This window comes from Athene cunicularia (assembly GCF_003259725.1).
Source record: "Athene cunicularia isolate RWA chromosome 3 unlocalized genomic scaffold, athCun1 chr3_part1, whole genome shotgun sequence".
In the NCBI taxonomy this organism is placed as follows: Eukaryota; Metazoa; Chordata; class Aves; order Strigiformes; family Strigidae; genus Athene; species Athene cunicularia.
The window spans coordinates 92714946-92734204 of NW_020799097.1; the positions used below are offsets into that span (position 1 = coordinate 92714946).

Below are 19259 nucleotides of genomic sequence, written 5' to 3' on the forward strand. Positions count from 1 at the left end.
GGGGTGGGGGGTGGGGGGGAAGTGATAGAGCAACTTGGTGGATACCTGGCATTTAGCCAGAGTCAAACCATCACACCCTTGCTTGGTGTTTTACAGCATTAGCATACAAAATGTCACAGCAGATCAGGGAAATATAAATATAATGCACATTGCTTAACAGGAATGTAGTAAAAGGAGAAATGTTGCACTCTATTCTAATTTTACCTGTTCCAAATAATGTAACGACAAGTTGATATATTTGGCTTCTGTCAATAAGTGACCTCCAACTCCAGTCTTTGCAACACGCTCTGATCCAGCAAGGTCTACTAAGTGCAACTTGGAGTGTCGGATAGTTGCAGATCCAGGTTCCTTGCTGGAGATGTGAATAGTGAAAATGCAGTGAGATCGGGTTGAGGCTTGATTCATTGGTGTCTGCAATAAAAAGAAAGTAAGAGTTCTCAATATTCATTTAAGAAATAAATTTAGCTTTTCATAGCTCAGTAATCTGGCAGTTATAAACACCTATGCAATTTTTTCACTATTGCATCTCTAATAAATACGCAAGAAGAACCCAAAGGAATTTACCTGGCACCCGCCTTCTGGCCAAATACTTGGATAACTTTCATCTGGACAAATTGTACTTCAAGCAACCAAGCAACTATCCTTGTTTCAAGATACTCTAACAATGAGTACATCGTCAAAGAAGGTGGCCTTACTATGCTGAAGAATACTAGAAAAGGGCACCTTGATTGGAGGGAAAGTACCTGATCTCCAAGAGGTTATCAATTTCCCCATTGGTAAGTCCATTTTTATTGTGTTTTTAGCTAGCTAGCTACTGGTGTAACTGACTAGGACTTTTTATGAGGCTTTAGACTTTCTCATTTTGATTACTTTTACAAAAAAAAAGTAAACTTGGCAAAATTAGTATCAGAATTTTATGTGGTATAACAGAGTTTTCATAAAAGTTTTGACTTTAAATATATTGATTTGGAATAGCTATTACCATACTTCCTTAACTAGACACATGGAAATTCTTGGTCAATTTTTAGAGATGCCCAACTTCAGTATGACTTCAGTGATGTTCCCAATATATGTGAAATGTAGAACAGAAAATTTTAAACAGCTCTGAGATATTTAATTTTAGATTTCAAATAACCACATACCATCACACATATACCTTTCTTTTCTTAAACAACATATAAAGGAATCTTTAAGCATCTAAAGCCTCTTACATTTAGTTATATCAAGCTGTTATTGGAAACTTAAATCTAAAATAATTCCTTATTATCCTTATTTTATACATAGCTAAAGCTTTAGAATATATATGAAGATTATAGATATACTGTACAAATAGTATTTTTATTTATCAACTATAACAAGTCTGACTACATTGCTATCAAGGCATAAATACCTGACTTGCAGAAAAATAGGGTAGTGAGATAAATTAATAAATATTTATTATGAGTTAGCAACTAAATCTATACTTGTTTATAGCTGTTTAAAAAGATGATAAAAAAAATCCTGGTTAAACTGTATACATTAATCTCTTGTCTAGATTTTATTCCTCTGTTATTCTAGAGCAATTATTTATCTAGGCATACCCTGTGATTCAGACTAGATATACCAACATAATTGCTTTTTCTTCCTGAGTCTGCTTTGGTATGAAACATTCTCGATGCTAAAATAACCTGCCTGTTGCAGGTGTTGAAGGTGTTGTCTTGTAAATCCAGGAAAGACAGCTCTTAACAGAAAGACTGCAATCTGAATATTCCTTTACCACAAAAAATATGAACAGCTATACCTCTTGGGTGTATTGTCTCCCCTTCAATTTCCCAGTATTTTTTTCCAGCCTTAATATTGCCAGTACAACTGAACTGGTTTTGGGAACTGATCCAGCTCAAAGAAGAAAAAAGACTGCAAACCATAGATATTTAACCTGGATCAGTTTCCCAATTCAGTTACAGGGCAGCTGTAGAAAGCACTTCTGCTAGAATAATTGAAAATGGCAGCATACAGCATGTGAGCAAATAGGTGGCGTGCAGGAATAGCGTACTCTTGCAGTTGTTTGTGAAAATTCTGTAATGAAATTACAGCCTTAGGACTATTTTATTTTGGGCTTCTTTACCTAATAAAGCAAAACTCAGAGGGAGAGGGAGAAGAGTTTTTGATCATTAGTTTATACAGATGAGGAATTTTGAAATAATATAAGACACTGGCTCTGTTTAATTGCTTGGTTTCTAAGGATCATTTCACAACCCTGGTTTTGCATGTTCCAAGCATTCTGCTGGACTGGTCATTAGAAATTCTAAGCTTTTCACTAATTCTTTTTTCATGTAAAATGAGTGAAGCTGATCTGGAAGTAATTGGCTACAATCCCAAATTACTATTTTCATAAAGTCCTCCTTCAGAGTAGAACCACACTTTAATCAATACACCAAGATGTCTTTTTACAATATGATTCTATCTTTACTTTGCAGTTCCTGTATATAGAAATCTCTATTAGAACTCTTGCAGGAAGCACAAAGCAATTTAAATTTAAATGGGATGTGATCGTGAAACGTTAATTGCAGACATAATCCCCCACACTTTGCTCCTTTTACCACACAAGTAGATGCAAAGCACACCACAACAGAAATGAGAACTTGTCAGCATCTTCAGTCCAAACATAAGCCTTTTTTGTTTGGTTTTTTTTTTTGCTATCTTACACATGCAACTTCTGAGTATCATCTCAGCTGTTCAGAAAGTTTGAAAACTGAAAACAAACAAACAAAAATTTTCTGGACAGTGTCTCTGAGCCTACTTTAGTGGCTTTCAGAGCTCATTTTGGCTTTGTTAGCAGTATTCAAACCATATGTATATGAAATCATCCTCACACTAATTTGATGTGAGGAAGGAGAAAAAAGAAAGAGGGGAGTGGCCTGGCTCTCAGCAGATGGTTACTATTGTGAAAGTTATATATAGAACAACTGATGAGCTGCAGTTACTTACAAAGAAACATTTTTTTCCCAGGAATTCTGTGACATCATAAACCACATAAGCAGACTTCAGATGCTTTGTGATATCACATGAACACTACAAAGGAATTAATGCCAGGTCATCTGTCGCTGCCCTTTGTGGAACAGTAAAAGAGGCATTCAATAACATTGCTTTCAAGATCATGATTGGTAAAGCTTCAGTGTTTTGTTTGATCTTGGAAAATACGTACAAGAGAGATTTCAAGCCACAGAACCCAGTCTCCTTTTTCTCCAGGACCAGGATATACCTGTATTTGCTGAAAATAAATAAACTGTATAGAAGCTTTATTGTGACAAACCATTACATCTTTTTATACATTGGTTGCAAGAAAGTAGTTTCTACTTAAATGAGAACATGCAGTACAACCATATTGCAAGAAGCATCCAAGTCGTCAGATGTTTCTGTCAAGGAATACAAGGTCAAGAAAGGTCCAAAAATCTGCTGGAGCCTAAGTTATCCATCTTAATCTGTTACCTATCTTAAATCAAGAAAACAGTGCAGTTCTCCCCTATACAAGAATTTATGTAGGATTTAGAAATAGCATACTATTGATTTAAATAGAGTTCTTAATGATTGAGGACCTAAGAAGGAGAAAGTTTCTTAAATAGGAGAAAAACATATGAAAAGCTGTTTCAAAATCACCATTAAACTAACAGAAGCTGCTACTGTCTGGAAGAGTAAATGTGTTGATTATGGATGCCAAATACACTCAGATACAATACAGAAAACAGGACAGCTGGGACAAAAAGATTTCACAGGTGATAAATGCAGTCATTCAGACCACATTGCAAACCATCTCCACTTGGCAGTTTATATAATTTCAGTAAAATCTTCTCCTTGAATCAAAATATTTAGACATCAGAAGAACATGATTTTCCTGTATGAGTGAATTAGCCAAGTGAATAGTGACTAGCCAAGGCATAAATGAAGGCTGATTCTGAATGTTCCTTTTTTTTTTTTTTTTTGAGAGAGAATTTCTCAATGAAAAGTTACTAAATTTAGTTTTAAGGAGGGTTTCTTTTTCATCTTAAGGTTCTTTCACTTTTGAACTTCTTGAAGAAGGGCAAGGGAGAAGAGAAAAGCACTGAGAGCACCTAAGGCTGATATCAAATTGATTTTCTCTAATCTAACTACAATCAGATGGATGCTGTAGGAAGAAGTTCTGACAAATTCATTGCTTTCACAGTTCAGGTGGTAAGAAAAGAGCCATTGTGTCCTACAAAAATGATAGTAAAGTGATATCACACTGTTTCTCTGGTTGAAACTCATCCTTAGAATATCCTGGTGTTTTTACACAGTTTATAGCACAGAATGTTGTAAGTCTCTGCAAGGCTGAAGGAACAGAGATTCTTTGTTGAAAAACAGTGGATGTATCCATCTGTCCAACTAATATAAACTCCACCAGTACCAACAGAACCATGCTATATGGAAGGGTATGTAAGTTGAAGAATAGGAGGTTCCTGACTGTATCTGGTAGATGAGTGAGATCTTGATGTATCTTTAGTTGCCTTTCTGATTAATATGATACAAGTGAAGGGGCTCATCAGGTGTACTTAGGTACACTTGACCCAGCTGAAATTGCAGATTTCTTGCTATAAAAATACAAGAATTGGAATGGGTTCAATCTGACACTTCCCTGACTTGTAAAAGCAATACTTTACCTTTCCTTATTTACCACAAGTATGGTTTCACAGTTAGACCATAGTAACTGAGGTAATTTTTAAAGTAATTAATATTCCCCGGTGAGGATATTATTAAACCTCACATTAAGAGTGACTTTTATCCATGTAAATCCCAAAACGCCTTAAGGACTATTCAAAGTAGCACACAAGAGCAGTGATTGTTTTACCACACATAGAAACAAAAGCACCTGTGCTGAAATGATGATGCCATTTGGTGCTAATGATACTATAGAACAGGTTTGTCAGAGTGGAAGTAGATTAACAGTTGACATCAATGAGGAACCTAGAAAAGCAGAAAGTTGTAATTCATTCTGGAATGCAGCCCTAACACAGATAACATGCCTTCTTGGCAAAAGTGTCATTTAATCTCATATGTTCACACATTCAAATCCTATTTTTCATATTTCATCCAAAAAACCTCACATTCAAACACTACCAATGGCTTTATAAAAATATTCAAGAGAATACTAATGGACAATAAAAATAAATATAAAGGGAATGAATCCAATTCAGAGGTCACAAGTCAGTCCCCACAACTATCTTTAAATGTTTAAAAGTTTCATTCTTTCTTGAAATAAGCTTATTGAAACATTGCCAAAAGCTTACTGCTTGCCCCATGTGCACTTCAAACATTTAAAATGGTTGAACAAATACTGTGTAGTATGCACAGTCTTCAAAATTTAAACAATGGAGTATTGTAGGTATAAAACCATGCACTAAAACATTTCTTTACTCACTAAAATGAAGTAATTTTTCATTAAAGGAAAAAAAAATGCTAACTGTACATGCAACTGCAGTGTTCAGACACATCAATCTCACATAAAGATTTTACAGTTCTGAAATTGATGCATGCCCTTGGGAGGCTACTGAGTCTACCTTACTCTGCTTTTTTAAGAGAAATACTAAAGAATTATCTAAATCACAGAGGTTTGGGCATATTATTTCAAAGGACAGCAATCACAAGAGATTCCCATCACAAGAATTTAGAAAAGACTACTTCAGTGGAAGACACATTAATAGCATATCTACCAATATAAAACAGTTTATGAACACTACCTAAACGGCCAAACTCTTATTTCCATAGATCAGGTTTTTTAGATGCTGCTGCTACCACGTGTCAGGTGTGCAAATTAGACTTTGGAATCCTTCATTTGCATGTATTTGAAATACCTAAATCATAAAGTTGGCTTAAAAATTAAAATATAAAAGATAAACTCAGATTTTGTTTTATAACCTGTTGTTCAGATTCTTATACATTCAAATGTAACAAGAAACTGTGTTTTATGGGAAAAACAAGTAAAAACCCCAAAATATAGCCCTTATAGTTGGAAAAGATGACAATAAAATGATCAAGTTTTTGTGCTCCTTCTCTGTCTATATCTCCCTGGCAAAATATAAGAAAACAACTTCCTAATTGTATTTTTATATTATGAAGTGTTTGTGCACAGATGTCTCTCATCACCATTTTCACAACTGCCAGTATATGTCAAAATTAGAGCAAAGAATTGGTCCTATACTGACCTATAAACCAATCCTGCAAAAACTAGACTAGCTTCCTCTTTTTTCTTTCTTATGAGCTATACAGTTATGTGTGGGAAAGCAGTATTTGGTTATAAATGTGACTTTAGGTTCTGATATTTAATGAATAAATGAATGTAGCTTATAGACTACTTTTAATATTATCATCACTTTCTTTTTAGCACAGTCAGTGGTGAGGGCAAAATGCAGCCATCAAATCACAAGTTAGACTCCACTAGCAGAGGCATTGCAGAAATTAAATTGTCGTTCTTACTTTCAAAATGATCCTGCAACACTTCAGAGAAGGGTTATCTCAGGCATAAAGCATCAGATTGCAATTTTAGAGGCCACAGATTTCATATGTGATCCATGAGAGTCATCTTAATTTTTCTACAGTCAAACTTCTCATTGTTAAAAAAGATGAATCAAGCATTTCTTTTACTTTTTCTATTTAGGTTTATTAATCTTGTGCGTTTTTCTTTAAAGTTTACTTAAACAGGGTCCTAATCTTTTTTGAGGTCAGAGAGCATTATCATAACTCAATTAATGTTTAAAAATATGGATCTCTGGAGAAGTTATGGTTGATGTCCTAAGACCTCTACATTAATCTCTCATTTCTGCAAACACTGTTTTCTCATTCTGATGTCATCATATAAAGTACCAGTCACCTGAAGGCAAAAATGCCAAATGGTAATGGATGATAAATCCTGTAATGCCCAAGAGGAAGCAGCACTCAGTAAGCTCACTGAACTGTACTGCAACGTACCTGCTCCAGTTGCAAAGGAACAATATCTGGGATAACTACATAAATAAAATTTCTGCAGTAAAATCCACCTCATTTGAAGTTTTTGGAATCATATAAGCATTGAGACTAAGCAAAGTAAATATTGCTGCAATGGGTGGTAGCTATTCCAAGCAAGTATTGTCTGCATTTTTTTCTTATAAGTTCTCTTCATTAAAGGCCAATGAAACAATAACTTTATAGTGTTTATATAACAAAAAACTCGTAACGTGGCAAAAGCAGCAAAAGTGGCAATGGCATAGCATTTACTAACCCAAGCCACTCAGCTTAGTGAATTCTCTGTTACTGGGGACATTCTCATGTCTATTCTTATGTTTTCTAGCAAGTACTAGTATGCCCCAAATAAAACTACCAAGTTGTAGATTAAAAAAATATACTAAAGGAGATTTTTCTTCACACAACGCAGTTAAGTCATAGAACTTTGTGTCACATGAGATTTCATGACAAAAATTTGCTGAGGTTGAAAAAAGCATCTGGGCAAAGAAAAATACAACAAAAGTTATTAGCTGTAAATAGTCAGAAACACAAACTAATGAAGACTAGATTTTTTTAAAAAGAAAACTATCATGCTTTACCTGGTTTATCTTTTACTCTTCTTTATATATTTGCTATTGTCCATTGTTTAAAACAGGAAACTGAATAAGACATATCTTTGGTTTGACCCATTAAGAATATTCTTTAGTTTTACTGAGCATTACTTCATCTTGACCTTTAATGACTTATCATCTTCATTAGTCCTGCTATTTGTTCATAACTTTCAGTGTTTGGGTTCTATTTTCTCCTTAGGCAACATTTTCCAAATATGTAACACAACTGCCCTTTACAATTGCTGATTTATGATCCTGTCAGCCAGCATTACACCATTTTTTAAATATTCTGTCTCATTTTCATACACAGATCCTCTAAGATTTCCTGACGATCTTTCTCAATGCAATGAACATTCATCTTCTGTTTTCCTTACCAACTATCATAATAGGTTTTCAGGCTTCTGAACTTAATTACACCTTTTTGTCTCCTCTATTATACTTTTCAAGTTGCTCTCCTCTAAATTGATCAATTTTTCCATTTCAGTATCAAATGGTTCCTTACCTCAATATTCATATTTACTAAGAGCCCTTAAGTACAGCTTGATTATCTCTTGCCTTTAACATCTTTCTGCTTCTTGGAATGTCACAGCTGAAACAGTCGTCTTTGAGAAAGGGAGAACAAATGAGATTTTTGCCTATTTACATTTTGTAATCAAATGCTTCTTCCCCTGTGCCCAGGGTCAGCCCTGTTCCCTGTGCCCATGGTCAGCCAGCAGGAACACTGAACTACTTCACTATTTCATCCACTTTAAATGTCTTTCTTGTAATGGATTTATTATATAACTTTTTTGGTCACTCAGAGGAAGAAAATCCACAAATTTCTAAAATAGAATTAGCTGTGTTGTAGTAAAGACCCATTGACAGTGTTCACGATATGTTTTTCATATTTACATTCCATTTCCCAGTATGAAGATAAGGGGAAAAAAATCCTACAGATTTTGTATATAGTGACATTTCATTTGAATTTTCCAGAATCAGTAAAAACACCCTCAGCTTTGCATGTTGGCAAATACTTATTCTGAATGCGTGTTGCACTACCATTTGTTTTTTTACACATAACACCACATGTTTATGCAATAAGAAGTAAAAAAAGGGCACTGCAAACTCTTACTGTAACTACATCAAAGGCAATTTAGTACTTCTGTGGGAATATTTGACAATGCTTTGTAAGGCCATGTTTTCTAATCTTTAAATGTGTATGTATGTGGATACATGCCACATTCAAAATTCACTCTATGGTTTATAAGACTTTTTTTTTTTTTTCTTATTTTAATTGCAGTAAGCTATGACATCAACAACCACCAGTCAGATTCACGACAGAAAACCAGAAAGCTCTTTGCAAAGTGAAAGCTATCATCAGAGAAATGTTTATTTAATTTCACTGTGAAAATACACTCAGAAAGAAAACACTCATTTATCTCCAAGGACTTTCAAAATATGCCTCTTATGTGGAAAAGTTTATGACCATTTTAACTCTGGTTGTGTTAAGTAAGATTTGTAACAGCAATTCTCACCTCAGCAATCATTCTGTTGGTGTCTCCCAAGAAGAGTAGGTTTAAGGCTTCCTCTTCATTGGTTGCTTGCTGAAGAGACAAGTTTTTCAGATGAATGTTCTGATCAGGGTCTTCCATTATTGTCACTTTTCTACATGGAAAAAAAACAAAAAAACAAACAAAAACTAGAACTGTTGTAACACGATCTTTGCTCCATACTTTCATTTCACTGAGACTAAAAAGGTGACATCTAAAACTAATCATAATAAAAGAACTAAGAACATGAACATTAAAGGAAGTGCTGATTTTTTTTTTTTTTAAATCTGTCACCCCCTTTTTATCCCTTTATAATAAACTTCTACATAGAAAAGGAATATATAAAATCTATATTAGAGAAAGCTTTTGGATTTTTTTGAGATATAGTAAAATCTTAAGAGCAAGCGGTAAGGCAAATCATCACAAACAAATAATAAATTGGGGTTTGTTTCCCATTACCACAGTGATTGAAGCACAAATGATACATAAAGCATACTAAAATCTTGATGAACAAATAGGCATGGAATATTTCAAAATCAATACATCTGTAGCCAACATGTTTCTAATATCATTGCAATTGTCAAGATTATTTCTCTTCATTCTTCTCAAATGATAACAGCTACAAATGTAAATGATCCCTTCTTAAAAGCAAACAGAATGATTTTATTTATTTCCACTGAGGTTACAAATGCTCTTAGTTGTACCTCTTTAAGCCTTAAAGTTCAGAAAAAGGATGTTAGATGGAAGTAGGAAGGATGTGTCAAAAGTTCCAGGAGAGCTACTAAATATTACCAAAACTCCTTTCCACTTTTTTAAATAGCCCTTTTATATAAGAATTTTTTCTTCTGATCACATTACTGAGAGTTAAACTTTATTGGCTTTACTGAGTAGCCACTAGGCTCTTCTCAGTTAAGACATTCTATAGTATTGCTAGTCAGAGAGGGTCCTGGGGATGTTGATTGACAGCCAGCTGAACAGGAGCCAGCAGTGTGCCCAGGTGGCCAAGAAGGCCAATGGCATCCTGGCTTGTGTCAGCAATAGCGTGGCCAGCAGGGACAGGGAAGGGATCTCACCCCTGTACTCCGCAATGGGGAGGCCGCCCCTCGATTCCTGTGTTCAGTTTTGGGCCCCTCACTACAAAAAGGACATTGAATGACTCGAGCGTGTCCAGAGAAGGGCAATGGAGCTGGTGCAGGGTCTGGAGCACAGGTCGTACGGGGAGCGGCTGAGGGAACTGGGGGTGTTTAGTCTGGAGAAGAGGAGGCTGAGAGGAGACCTCATCGCCCTCTACAGCTGCCTGAAGGGAGGTTGCAGAGAGCTGGGGATGAGCCTCTTTAAACAAGTAATAAGCGATAGGACAAGAGGGAATGGCCTCAAGTTGTGCCAGGGAAGGTTTAGACTAGATGTTAGGAAGCATTTCTTTACAGAACGAGTTGTTAGGCATTGGAATGGGCTGCCCAGGGAGGTGGTGGAGTCCCCATTCCTGGAGGTGTTTAAGAGTAGAGTCAACATAGCGCTGAGGGATATGGTGTAGTTGGGAAGAGTCAGTACGAGGTTAATGGTTGGACTGGATGATCTTCAAGGTCTTTTCCAACCTTGATTCTGTGTTTCTGTGATTCTATCCAACATGGAAGCCAAATAGTTGCATCACTGGATTTGAAAACTCCAAGAGTGAAGACTGTTAAAACTGAAGTACACTAATTCTGAGGATGAATGACATGTAAATCACTCTGAAGGACATGTTCTGAAACATCTTACAACAAGCAAATTAGGACTTTATTAAAAGTTAGAAGAATTTTAAAAAGTTTTAAACTTTAAGTAGACATATATATATATGTATAGATATCTGTTTTTTCATATTCATCAAGGTTAACCACAAGAGGGAGTACAGGGCTTGAGTTTTTATCTCTAGATAGTTCTTGCATGTTAATTACTCCAAGCTGCTTCAAAACCACACAGGTTCAATTTTGTTCTGCTTTGTTTTTTTTTCACCCGAAGCTGACGGGATCAAAATGAGCAGCTAAGCAGCATTCCATAGTATTACTCTAAAGTATTAGGGAAACAGTTCACCCTCTGATGGTCAAAACATTGGAATGGATATAAGGAAATAATGTGAACACATTGCAATAGACTCACTATTTTCAAGAAACAAATACATGTAAAAGTACACACAATGCTAATTAGTAGTCATAACAATTGTTTTTCCAAGTATGATTGCCTCCCCCTTATAGCTTTATTTTTGTGCAGTAGAGTAACATAGCACTAGGACAGTCATAGAACTCTGCTTCCCCCATTCAGAGCATAAACAAAAACATAATTCTGCTCCTGCATAAAAACGTTTTGATGATGTCAAGTTGTATTCTGTCCACAATTCCATCTGTACGTGCATCACCTGCTAAAACCCAGTGGTTCTGGTCACAGCATGATGCTTTGGCTGATTTTATTTTGAAATTGCATGATAAGCATAATCTACTTTTTTTTTTTAATTTAGGAAAACAATGTTGCTTTGCTATGTACACTTGGCATATTATTTCAACTTCTAAGGATATTTTCAGACTACATTTTGACAAATAGTTATAAATAATTTCCAGACAATGAAGGTATTAGCTTGGATGAAAAGTTCTGGAGGATTATGATATCAGAAATGAGACAGTGGAGACGTCAAACCAGTGACAGCCTCTTATACAGTGGCCTTGCACCTATCAGGAGGATTTCCAGATGGAAATCTAAATTTGCACATCTTGAGGCATCTGTCAAAACCTTCTCAGAAAGACATGTTCCAAAATGACAACAAATTTTATAGTGCTATAAAGTTACTGTATAATATGATAATAGATTTCTACAGAACATTCTCTGTATTAGTGAAATCTTTGCATTTCATAGCCCTAAGTTGGATCTTGGAGTGGAAAAGCTCTGTTATGTTATCCATAATGACTCAAAGAAGGCAGAGACAAGTTTTTTTTTTCTTTCTAAACAAATAATCTTTCCCATTTGGCTTAATAGATGGAATTTGTAGCTGATTAGGAAACCTGTAGGATGGGATGGGATCAGCTCTAATACTGTTATTACCTCAGGCCTTTTCCTGCATCAACTGACCTGCCATTAATGCATGGGCACCTTACACACTGAATGTCTTCATTTATAAAACTCCTGTTACTGGCAAACAATGAAGTTAAAGCTTCCTTTGATTAATTAATACCATCTAATTAATTTATGTAATATAAATAATTTAAAAAAACCTTAAAATATTTTGGAAAACATATGACAATTTAGAATCTCAAGTTTCCTATTATTATATCTGTCTCCAGGGCTTAAAATTGAAGAAATCTAAGATAATCTAAAAAAATTTATGAACATTTAAAAATCATAATGATGTAAACAAATAACATGAGGATATATACCTTCCATAACAATACATTAGCAGAATGTAGTGCTGCTACTTCAGCATGTGGAAGAGACTATACAACCAATAATAATTTTAGGAAAAAGGTAAAAGAGAAAAGCAGTAAGCATGCATCTCAGTCTGTCTGGAAGAACAAACTAATGGATAACTATAGCTAATCTTCGCGTAAAGTTGCAAGGAGCTTTAGGTTTTAAGAAAGACTGACCAAGATCATAATTTTATATATCATCCCAAAAAAAGTATCTTTCAGAACTGTAGCTCCCTGAATACCACATCAGAGGACAAAGCGAACACTGATTCAAGAAGCAAAGTTACGAAGTTATTCATCTACCAGCACAGCTTTCAACAGCACAGAGATTTGATCTTCCATTCAAGTACAGACCTAGAGCATAATCTTCTTAGCTTGTGAGACATTAGAGAACTATAAGATTGGTGCAGACTGATCTCCTGACATAACACATTGTCATAGGAAATCCTTCCCACTGTCTCCAATGAATTCTACATGAGACAAGAGGAAAAAAAAAAAAATCCAAAAAAAAAAAATCACAGTTTCCTTTTTCTACCCTTTATGGACATAGGAGTGTACTGATACTGACTGAGAGGCTGTTGCACATTTAGGAGTTAGAGATCCATGTAACAGTGCCTGTGCTGTGCTAAATGCACAGCCTGTCATTCATGCCTCTGTCCTGCTGCACAGACCATAGGCTGCAGGATAAATTCAGCCAGGTCATAGTAACAGAAGAGCTGGTGGGCAGATCCTACCTGGTCATTACACAATCAACATGCTCTTGACTTTATCAAAAACTGCCATAAGAAGTTCTCATGAGAGCACCTTTTAGAAACTGAGCTGTTTTCTTGTAAGGAAATTATAGAATATCTCAAATGACCAAGAGAGGAGAGCAGCTTCTCTCTACATACAGGAGCTGTGCTGCTCTGCACAGTGAGCCATGAGGAAATTCATTCAAGCTCCATCTGATGCTGCACAAATTCGGGTTGCCTAGCATCTGATGGGATGTAAGGTTTACTTGCATCTGTATACCTCTTCTTAGTCTGTCTTATTAAAACAGCTACCTTAAGCCATTTTATTAAAGATTAAATTTACAAACCTTTGTATTCTCCTAATCTTTAGTATTCAGTAGTAACACTGAACACTCTTCATTTTCATAGAATCCTAGAATGGTTTGGATTGGAAGGGACCTTAAAAATCATCTAGTTCCAACCCCCCTACCATGGGCAGGGACACCTTCCACTAGACCAGGTTGCTCAAAGCCCCGTCCAACCTGGCCTTGAACACTACCAGGGAGGGGGCAGCCACAACTTCTCTGGGCAACCTGTTCCAGTGTCTTGCCACTCTCAAAGTAGAGAATTTCTTCCTTATATATAATCTAAATCTATCCTCCCTCAGTTTAAAGTCATTACCCTTCATCCTATCACTACATGTCCTTGCAAAAAGTCCCTCCCCCATCTTTCCCATAGGCCCCCTTAAAGCACTACAAGGCTGCTCTAAGGTGTCCCTGGAGCCTTCTCCAGGCTGAACAACCCCAGCTCTTTCAGCTTTCTCATAAGGGAGCTTCTCCAGCCCCTCGGTCATCTTCATGGCCTCCTCTACACTCGCTTGAGCAGGTCCATGTCCTTTCTATGTTGAGGGCCCCAGAGCTGGACACAGGACTCCAGGTGGGGTCTCATGAGAGGGATAGAGGGGGAGAATCCCCTCCCTCGACCTACTGGCCACACTTCACTTGATGCATCCAGGATACAGTTGGCCTTCTGGGCTGTGAGCACACACGGCTGCCTCATAGTCAGTTTTCCATCCACTAATACCCCCAATTTCTTCTCTGAAGGGCTGCTCTCAATCCACTCATCTCCCAGACTGTGTTCGTGCTTGGGATTTCCCCAACCCATGTGCAGGACCATGCACTTGGCCTTGTTGAACTTCACGAGTTTCACATGGTCCCACCTCTCAAGCCTGTCCAGGTCCCACTGGATGGCACATCCCTTCCCTCCAGCATGTTGACACCACCACACAGCTTGGATCAGCAACCTTGCTGAGGGTGCACTTGATCCTACTGTACATGTCTCCAACAAAGATTTTAAACAGTGCTGATCCCAGCACCGACCCCTGAGGAACAACACTCGTCACTGCTCTCCACTTGGACATCGAGCCATTGACCACAACTCTGAGTGTGACCATCCAGGAAATTCCTTATTCACTGAGTGGTCCATCTGTCAAATCCATGGCTCTCCAATTCACAGACAAGGATGTCCTGTGGGATAGTGGCAAATGCTTTGCAAAAGTCCAGGTAGATGACATCAGTTGTTCTTCCCTTGTCCACCAATGCTGTAACCCTGTTATAGAAGGCCACCAGATTTGTCAGGCACGATTTGCCCTCAGTGAAGCTATGTTGGCTGTTACTAATCACCTCCTTATTTTCCATTCCCCTAGCTTAGTTTCCAAGAGGATCTATTTCATGATTTGTAAGAATGTATTTCACATGAATAGAGAGATAATATTATTAGCCATAGAAATTTTAAAACACTGGTAATTCTCAGAACACTGAAAGATACTTCTATGTGGGAGAAGGGGAGGAGAGAGAAAAAAATTATAAATATATGAACTACATGCACACATTTATCAGGAATTTCCAGAAGAGTAGTGATTTTTGGTGACAGCCTCTTCCCTGTTCATCTGGCAGGCTTCCATGAAATGATTAAGCAGTATGAAGATGAAAATTTAAGAGTCTACAAAATATATAAAGTAGGGCTACACACAAAACCTTGACTTCAGGAGCTAAGATACCAAATCTAATCATGCAATGATTAGATGCAATGGGCAATTAAAAAAAATTTTATTATTAATTTTGCATTAAACATCAAATACAACTTTAATGTCTCATTTTTCAAGCACTACCAACAAGTCTGTTGTGCACTTTTTATAACTTCTGTTACCTGAATGCCATCGCTCGGCATTTATTCCTTCCACTAAACTGATAATGTAACATCATTAACATAGTTTGCTAAGCAGAAGTATGTATCTTTGATTAAAATTGCATCCCCTTCTTTTGAAGGAACTAGATAAAAACTGTTCCAACACAGTTGTCTGTCAACTATTACTTTTTAAAATTAGAGTAATACATAACAAGGAGTTACACTTTAGCTTAATTGAATGACCATACTGTTTTGCCATTTAACAGGCCTAGCATAAAGGACACAGCCAGAATAAAGATGAACCAATAACCAAATTGTATTTTATACAAAAGGTTCAGTACATGGGTGAGTGCTGGGGGCACAAACAAGTCAATCAGATTATACATAATCAACATCAATCCCACTGACCCCAACAGTGACACCACACAACCAACAGTGAGTGGAATAAATAGTGAAATACAGTCTCCCATAGAAGGGACAGGAGACAACCAAGTCAACAAGCCAAATACATAAGACCAAGGAGCCACATACTGAATGAATCTCTACACAGCCCACGCTTACAAAAGCCAGACCTGACTGGAGCCCAGTTCCAGGGAGGCAGGAGGTCCTTCCCCAACAGAGAACTCTGCACAGTGCATCCACCTCACAGTCAGACACTGCCCCTTCCTGCAAGGGGTCCCAGCTTTTATCCCTAAGTGGGACACCTGACCTTTGTTTACTTCATGTGGGACACCTGGGGCTCATTTACCCTATGGCTCTCCCTGCCAGGCCGGCCGCACCCTGAAGGGAAGCCTAAAGGCAAACTCACCCCCCTTTGGGAAGGGCTGTGGGAATCACCCACATGTCAACCTTAATTTGGGGCTTGGGCTTGAAACCTCAGCATTTCACATACATAAACCAATTTCAAGCTTCTAAAATTCATGATTATGAGTAAACATTCAGAACCTCGTTTTAAAAAGTGACATATTTTCTGGAGCATATGACCCCCAAATAACTATTTGAAATAAAGTTGCAATTAAATTAATAAAATTTAATACAATTGAATAAATTCAATGTAATAAAATGAATAAATGAAATTAGTTCAAATAAAATATTGCAAATAAATAAATGAAATTAATAATTTAATAACCTTGAATAACTTCATAGCATTAATTTTAATAGCTGAATAAAAGTATAACAGACTGTTTTTTACACACAACGGCAAAAAAAATCTGCACCTGTAAAAACGGCCACAAAAATTAAATTATTATCCAAAATAGTGACTCATTCAAATTTTTCTCTGCATAGCATGGGAAGCAGATAATAAAACAAATTCCTAAATTTACTATGAAAAACATCAGTAAATACATACAGTCCTTAAAGCACCAATGTCTCATAAAGTGATAAAATTTAGTTCCATATTACAGATGAAGAAAGCAAAGGAATAAGACCTATTTACAGCCCAGTCTCATACTTTGAGTTTGTCTGCTGCCTTCCTTATCTCTAGACTCACTTGTTTTACAAAGATCAGTCTTGAAAGTTTTTTTATAGATATATATCCTGGATACCACATATCATAGTGGAAAACTAAAGCTATATTTTAAAACAACTTGGATTTTTTAAAAAATAAATAAAATGGGTTTAATATGTTAATAACATAATTAGCTATTTTGAGATAAAATTCTATTGATTTTGCGTTATTGCTCCATTAGCAGTTTCCAGTATGTTTCCTGCTCTTATAAGAGCAGTGATTTACTTGCTATGTACATGTTTCAGTCACCGTCATGTTGAGAGAGACAATGTATGGTTCCCAGCATTATTTCAGTCCATCTACAAATCCAAGCAACAACTCATACATTTTTACTGTTTGCTGAGTTATTTTAAGAATAGCACAGATTATAAACTATTATTTCAGAAGCAATTTAGAAACTATGATTTGGATTTCCTATAAATTATAAGATCTTTAACTTCACCGTTTGTGAGTTCATGACCTACAAATCTTTATTCACTACCCTTCTCCAAGTATCAGTAGGTGCTAATGTCTCATGAATGAAAACTATGATAACAATCATCCATTCTGAAGTAAATATATTGTCCTTTGGAGTTCCTTGTGGAGTTTCTATCTGTTACTTAGCTCATTTCATAATTGCTTATTATAGAAAAATAATTATTAAATAATTGAATGAAAAAGTCCAAGAAGCAGGAGGAAGTTTTTCTCCCTACTGTTGCAAGGAAATACTGCCTGTTACATATGTGTCTGCCACACACAGAGACATGCCTACCATATAAAGACACAGGCTGTCATGAGAAAAACAAGTACACCTTCTCTTTTGTTTCTAGTGGCTGCAATAGATCTCTTCTGGATAATACGAATATAAATTTTCAATACTTTCACCTTCAGTCACTCCCATCTAGTTTCTCTAGCCTCCATACACACAAAATAAGAGAAAATTTACACAATGTTGATAAACTTGTGAAAACAAAGTCTTTTGAGTTAATCATCACTGAGAACAGTAGCACAGTTTCAAAAATGTCCCCAAACAGTGTAACAGGGCATATGAAAATGATTTTTGTTGTTGTTTTTGATGATTCTCTGTAATTTTTATTACTTACGTCAAATCTTCCAATCTGGAGGCCTCATGTCTTGAGTCCAGCAGATCATAACCACATTCATTGTAGATTTCTAAGTAGGAAACGTGAGTTGTATACACTTTACTGCTATCCTGGATAAGAAAAAAGAAAAAAAATAGAAAAAAGGAAGAGCTATAAAGAGAAGTCAAATCTAGATCAGAGAAAAAATTTATCACTACAGCTTTTACGTGGCTTTCTCACTCTGTCTCTTTTTCTTTTCCTGGCTATGGTTTACATTTGCAATTTGTGATGCTTTTATATTTTCTGTTATCATCTGTATAAATGCTCAAGAAGAAAAAAAAAAAAAAAAAGCTCCAACCAAAACACACACAAACAAACCCAAATCAAAAATCCCCCCAAAACCCCACCATGCCCATGAGTTTAGTCTGAGATTTTTGACTGGTTCCTTATATCTAGAAAAGTCTGTATACATTTAGAACATGGCAACCTGCTTACAGAACCATGCAACATGTCATTTTTCACTTCCATGACAAAAAATGTAGGTCATTATAACGAGGTAAATCCTCATATTATGGATAGAAAGACTATGTTTAATAAAAATAAAGAACAACAACAAAAATAAATCAAAAATTGTGTTTAGTAACATCACTGATGTACTGCTTTCCACTCTCTTCATCATAACATTTAAGCACTGTATATGATGTCAGCTGTTCTCTGTAATCCTCTTTTTTTGTATAATACATTGCCAAAATGTAACTTAACACAACTGGGTTCTGCAGACATAATTTTCTCCTGCCCCAAAGCCAAATCCAAAAACATAAACCTCAAAATAATGGGCTATGATTTCCAGAATAAAGGAAAATTAGTCACTTCTTTTTAGCTGATGAAGCCACAGTAAAAGCACTCATATCAGACTCGCAGTTTAATAATCCAATCCACTACAGTTTTGCAAAATACTTTGAGATACAAACTTTTCATTTTCATTAAATAGTTATTTCCAATGGTTTTTAAATTGATAATGACAATTCACTATTTCAGCAGACACCATTTAAATAGATACACAACAGATGGAAAAAATGTAAAGCGTTCTAACAGGAAGCTGTGCAAATAGGAGAATTTCTGACCAATAAATTAAAAAGAGATGTTACTAAAAACAAAAGGCTTGATTTGCTTCTTTTTTGGGGTAAAAAGTTTTGCTTCCTTGGTTTCAAACTGCACTGTCTCAGCACAAGTAAGAGATTCAGAAGT

General features: G+C 36.1%; 1 protein-coding gene across 1 annotated transcript in view; it reads right to left on the reverse strand.

Annotated features, from left to right (window-relative positions):
- KIF6 (kinesin family member 6) overlaps positions 1 to 19259 on the reverse strand; it is a 175774-nt gene that overhangs the window by 127237 nt on the left and 29278 nt on the right. The window contains exons 5-7 of the mRNA XM_026844613.1: positions 18033 to 18142; positions 9098 to 9227; positions 205 to 411 (exon numbers count right to left, since the gene is read on the reverse strand). Coding sequence (XP_026700414.1) covers positions 205 to 411; positions 9098 to 9227; positions 18033 to 18142 — 447 coding nt within the window. The remainder of the gene's footprint in view (positions 1 to 204; positions 412 to 9097; positions 9228 to 18032; positions 18143 to 19259) is intronic.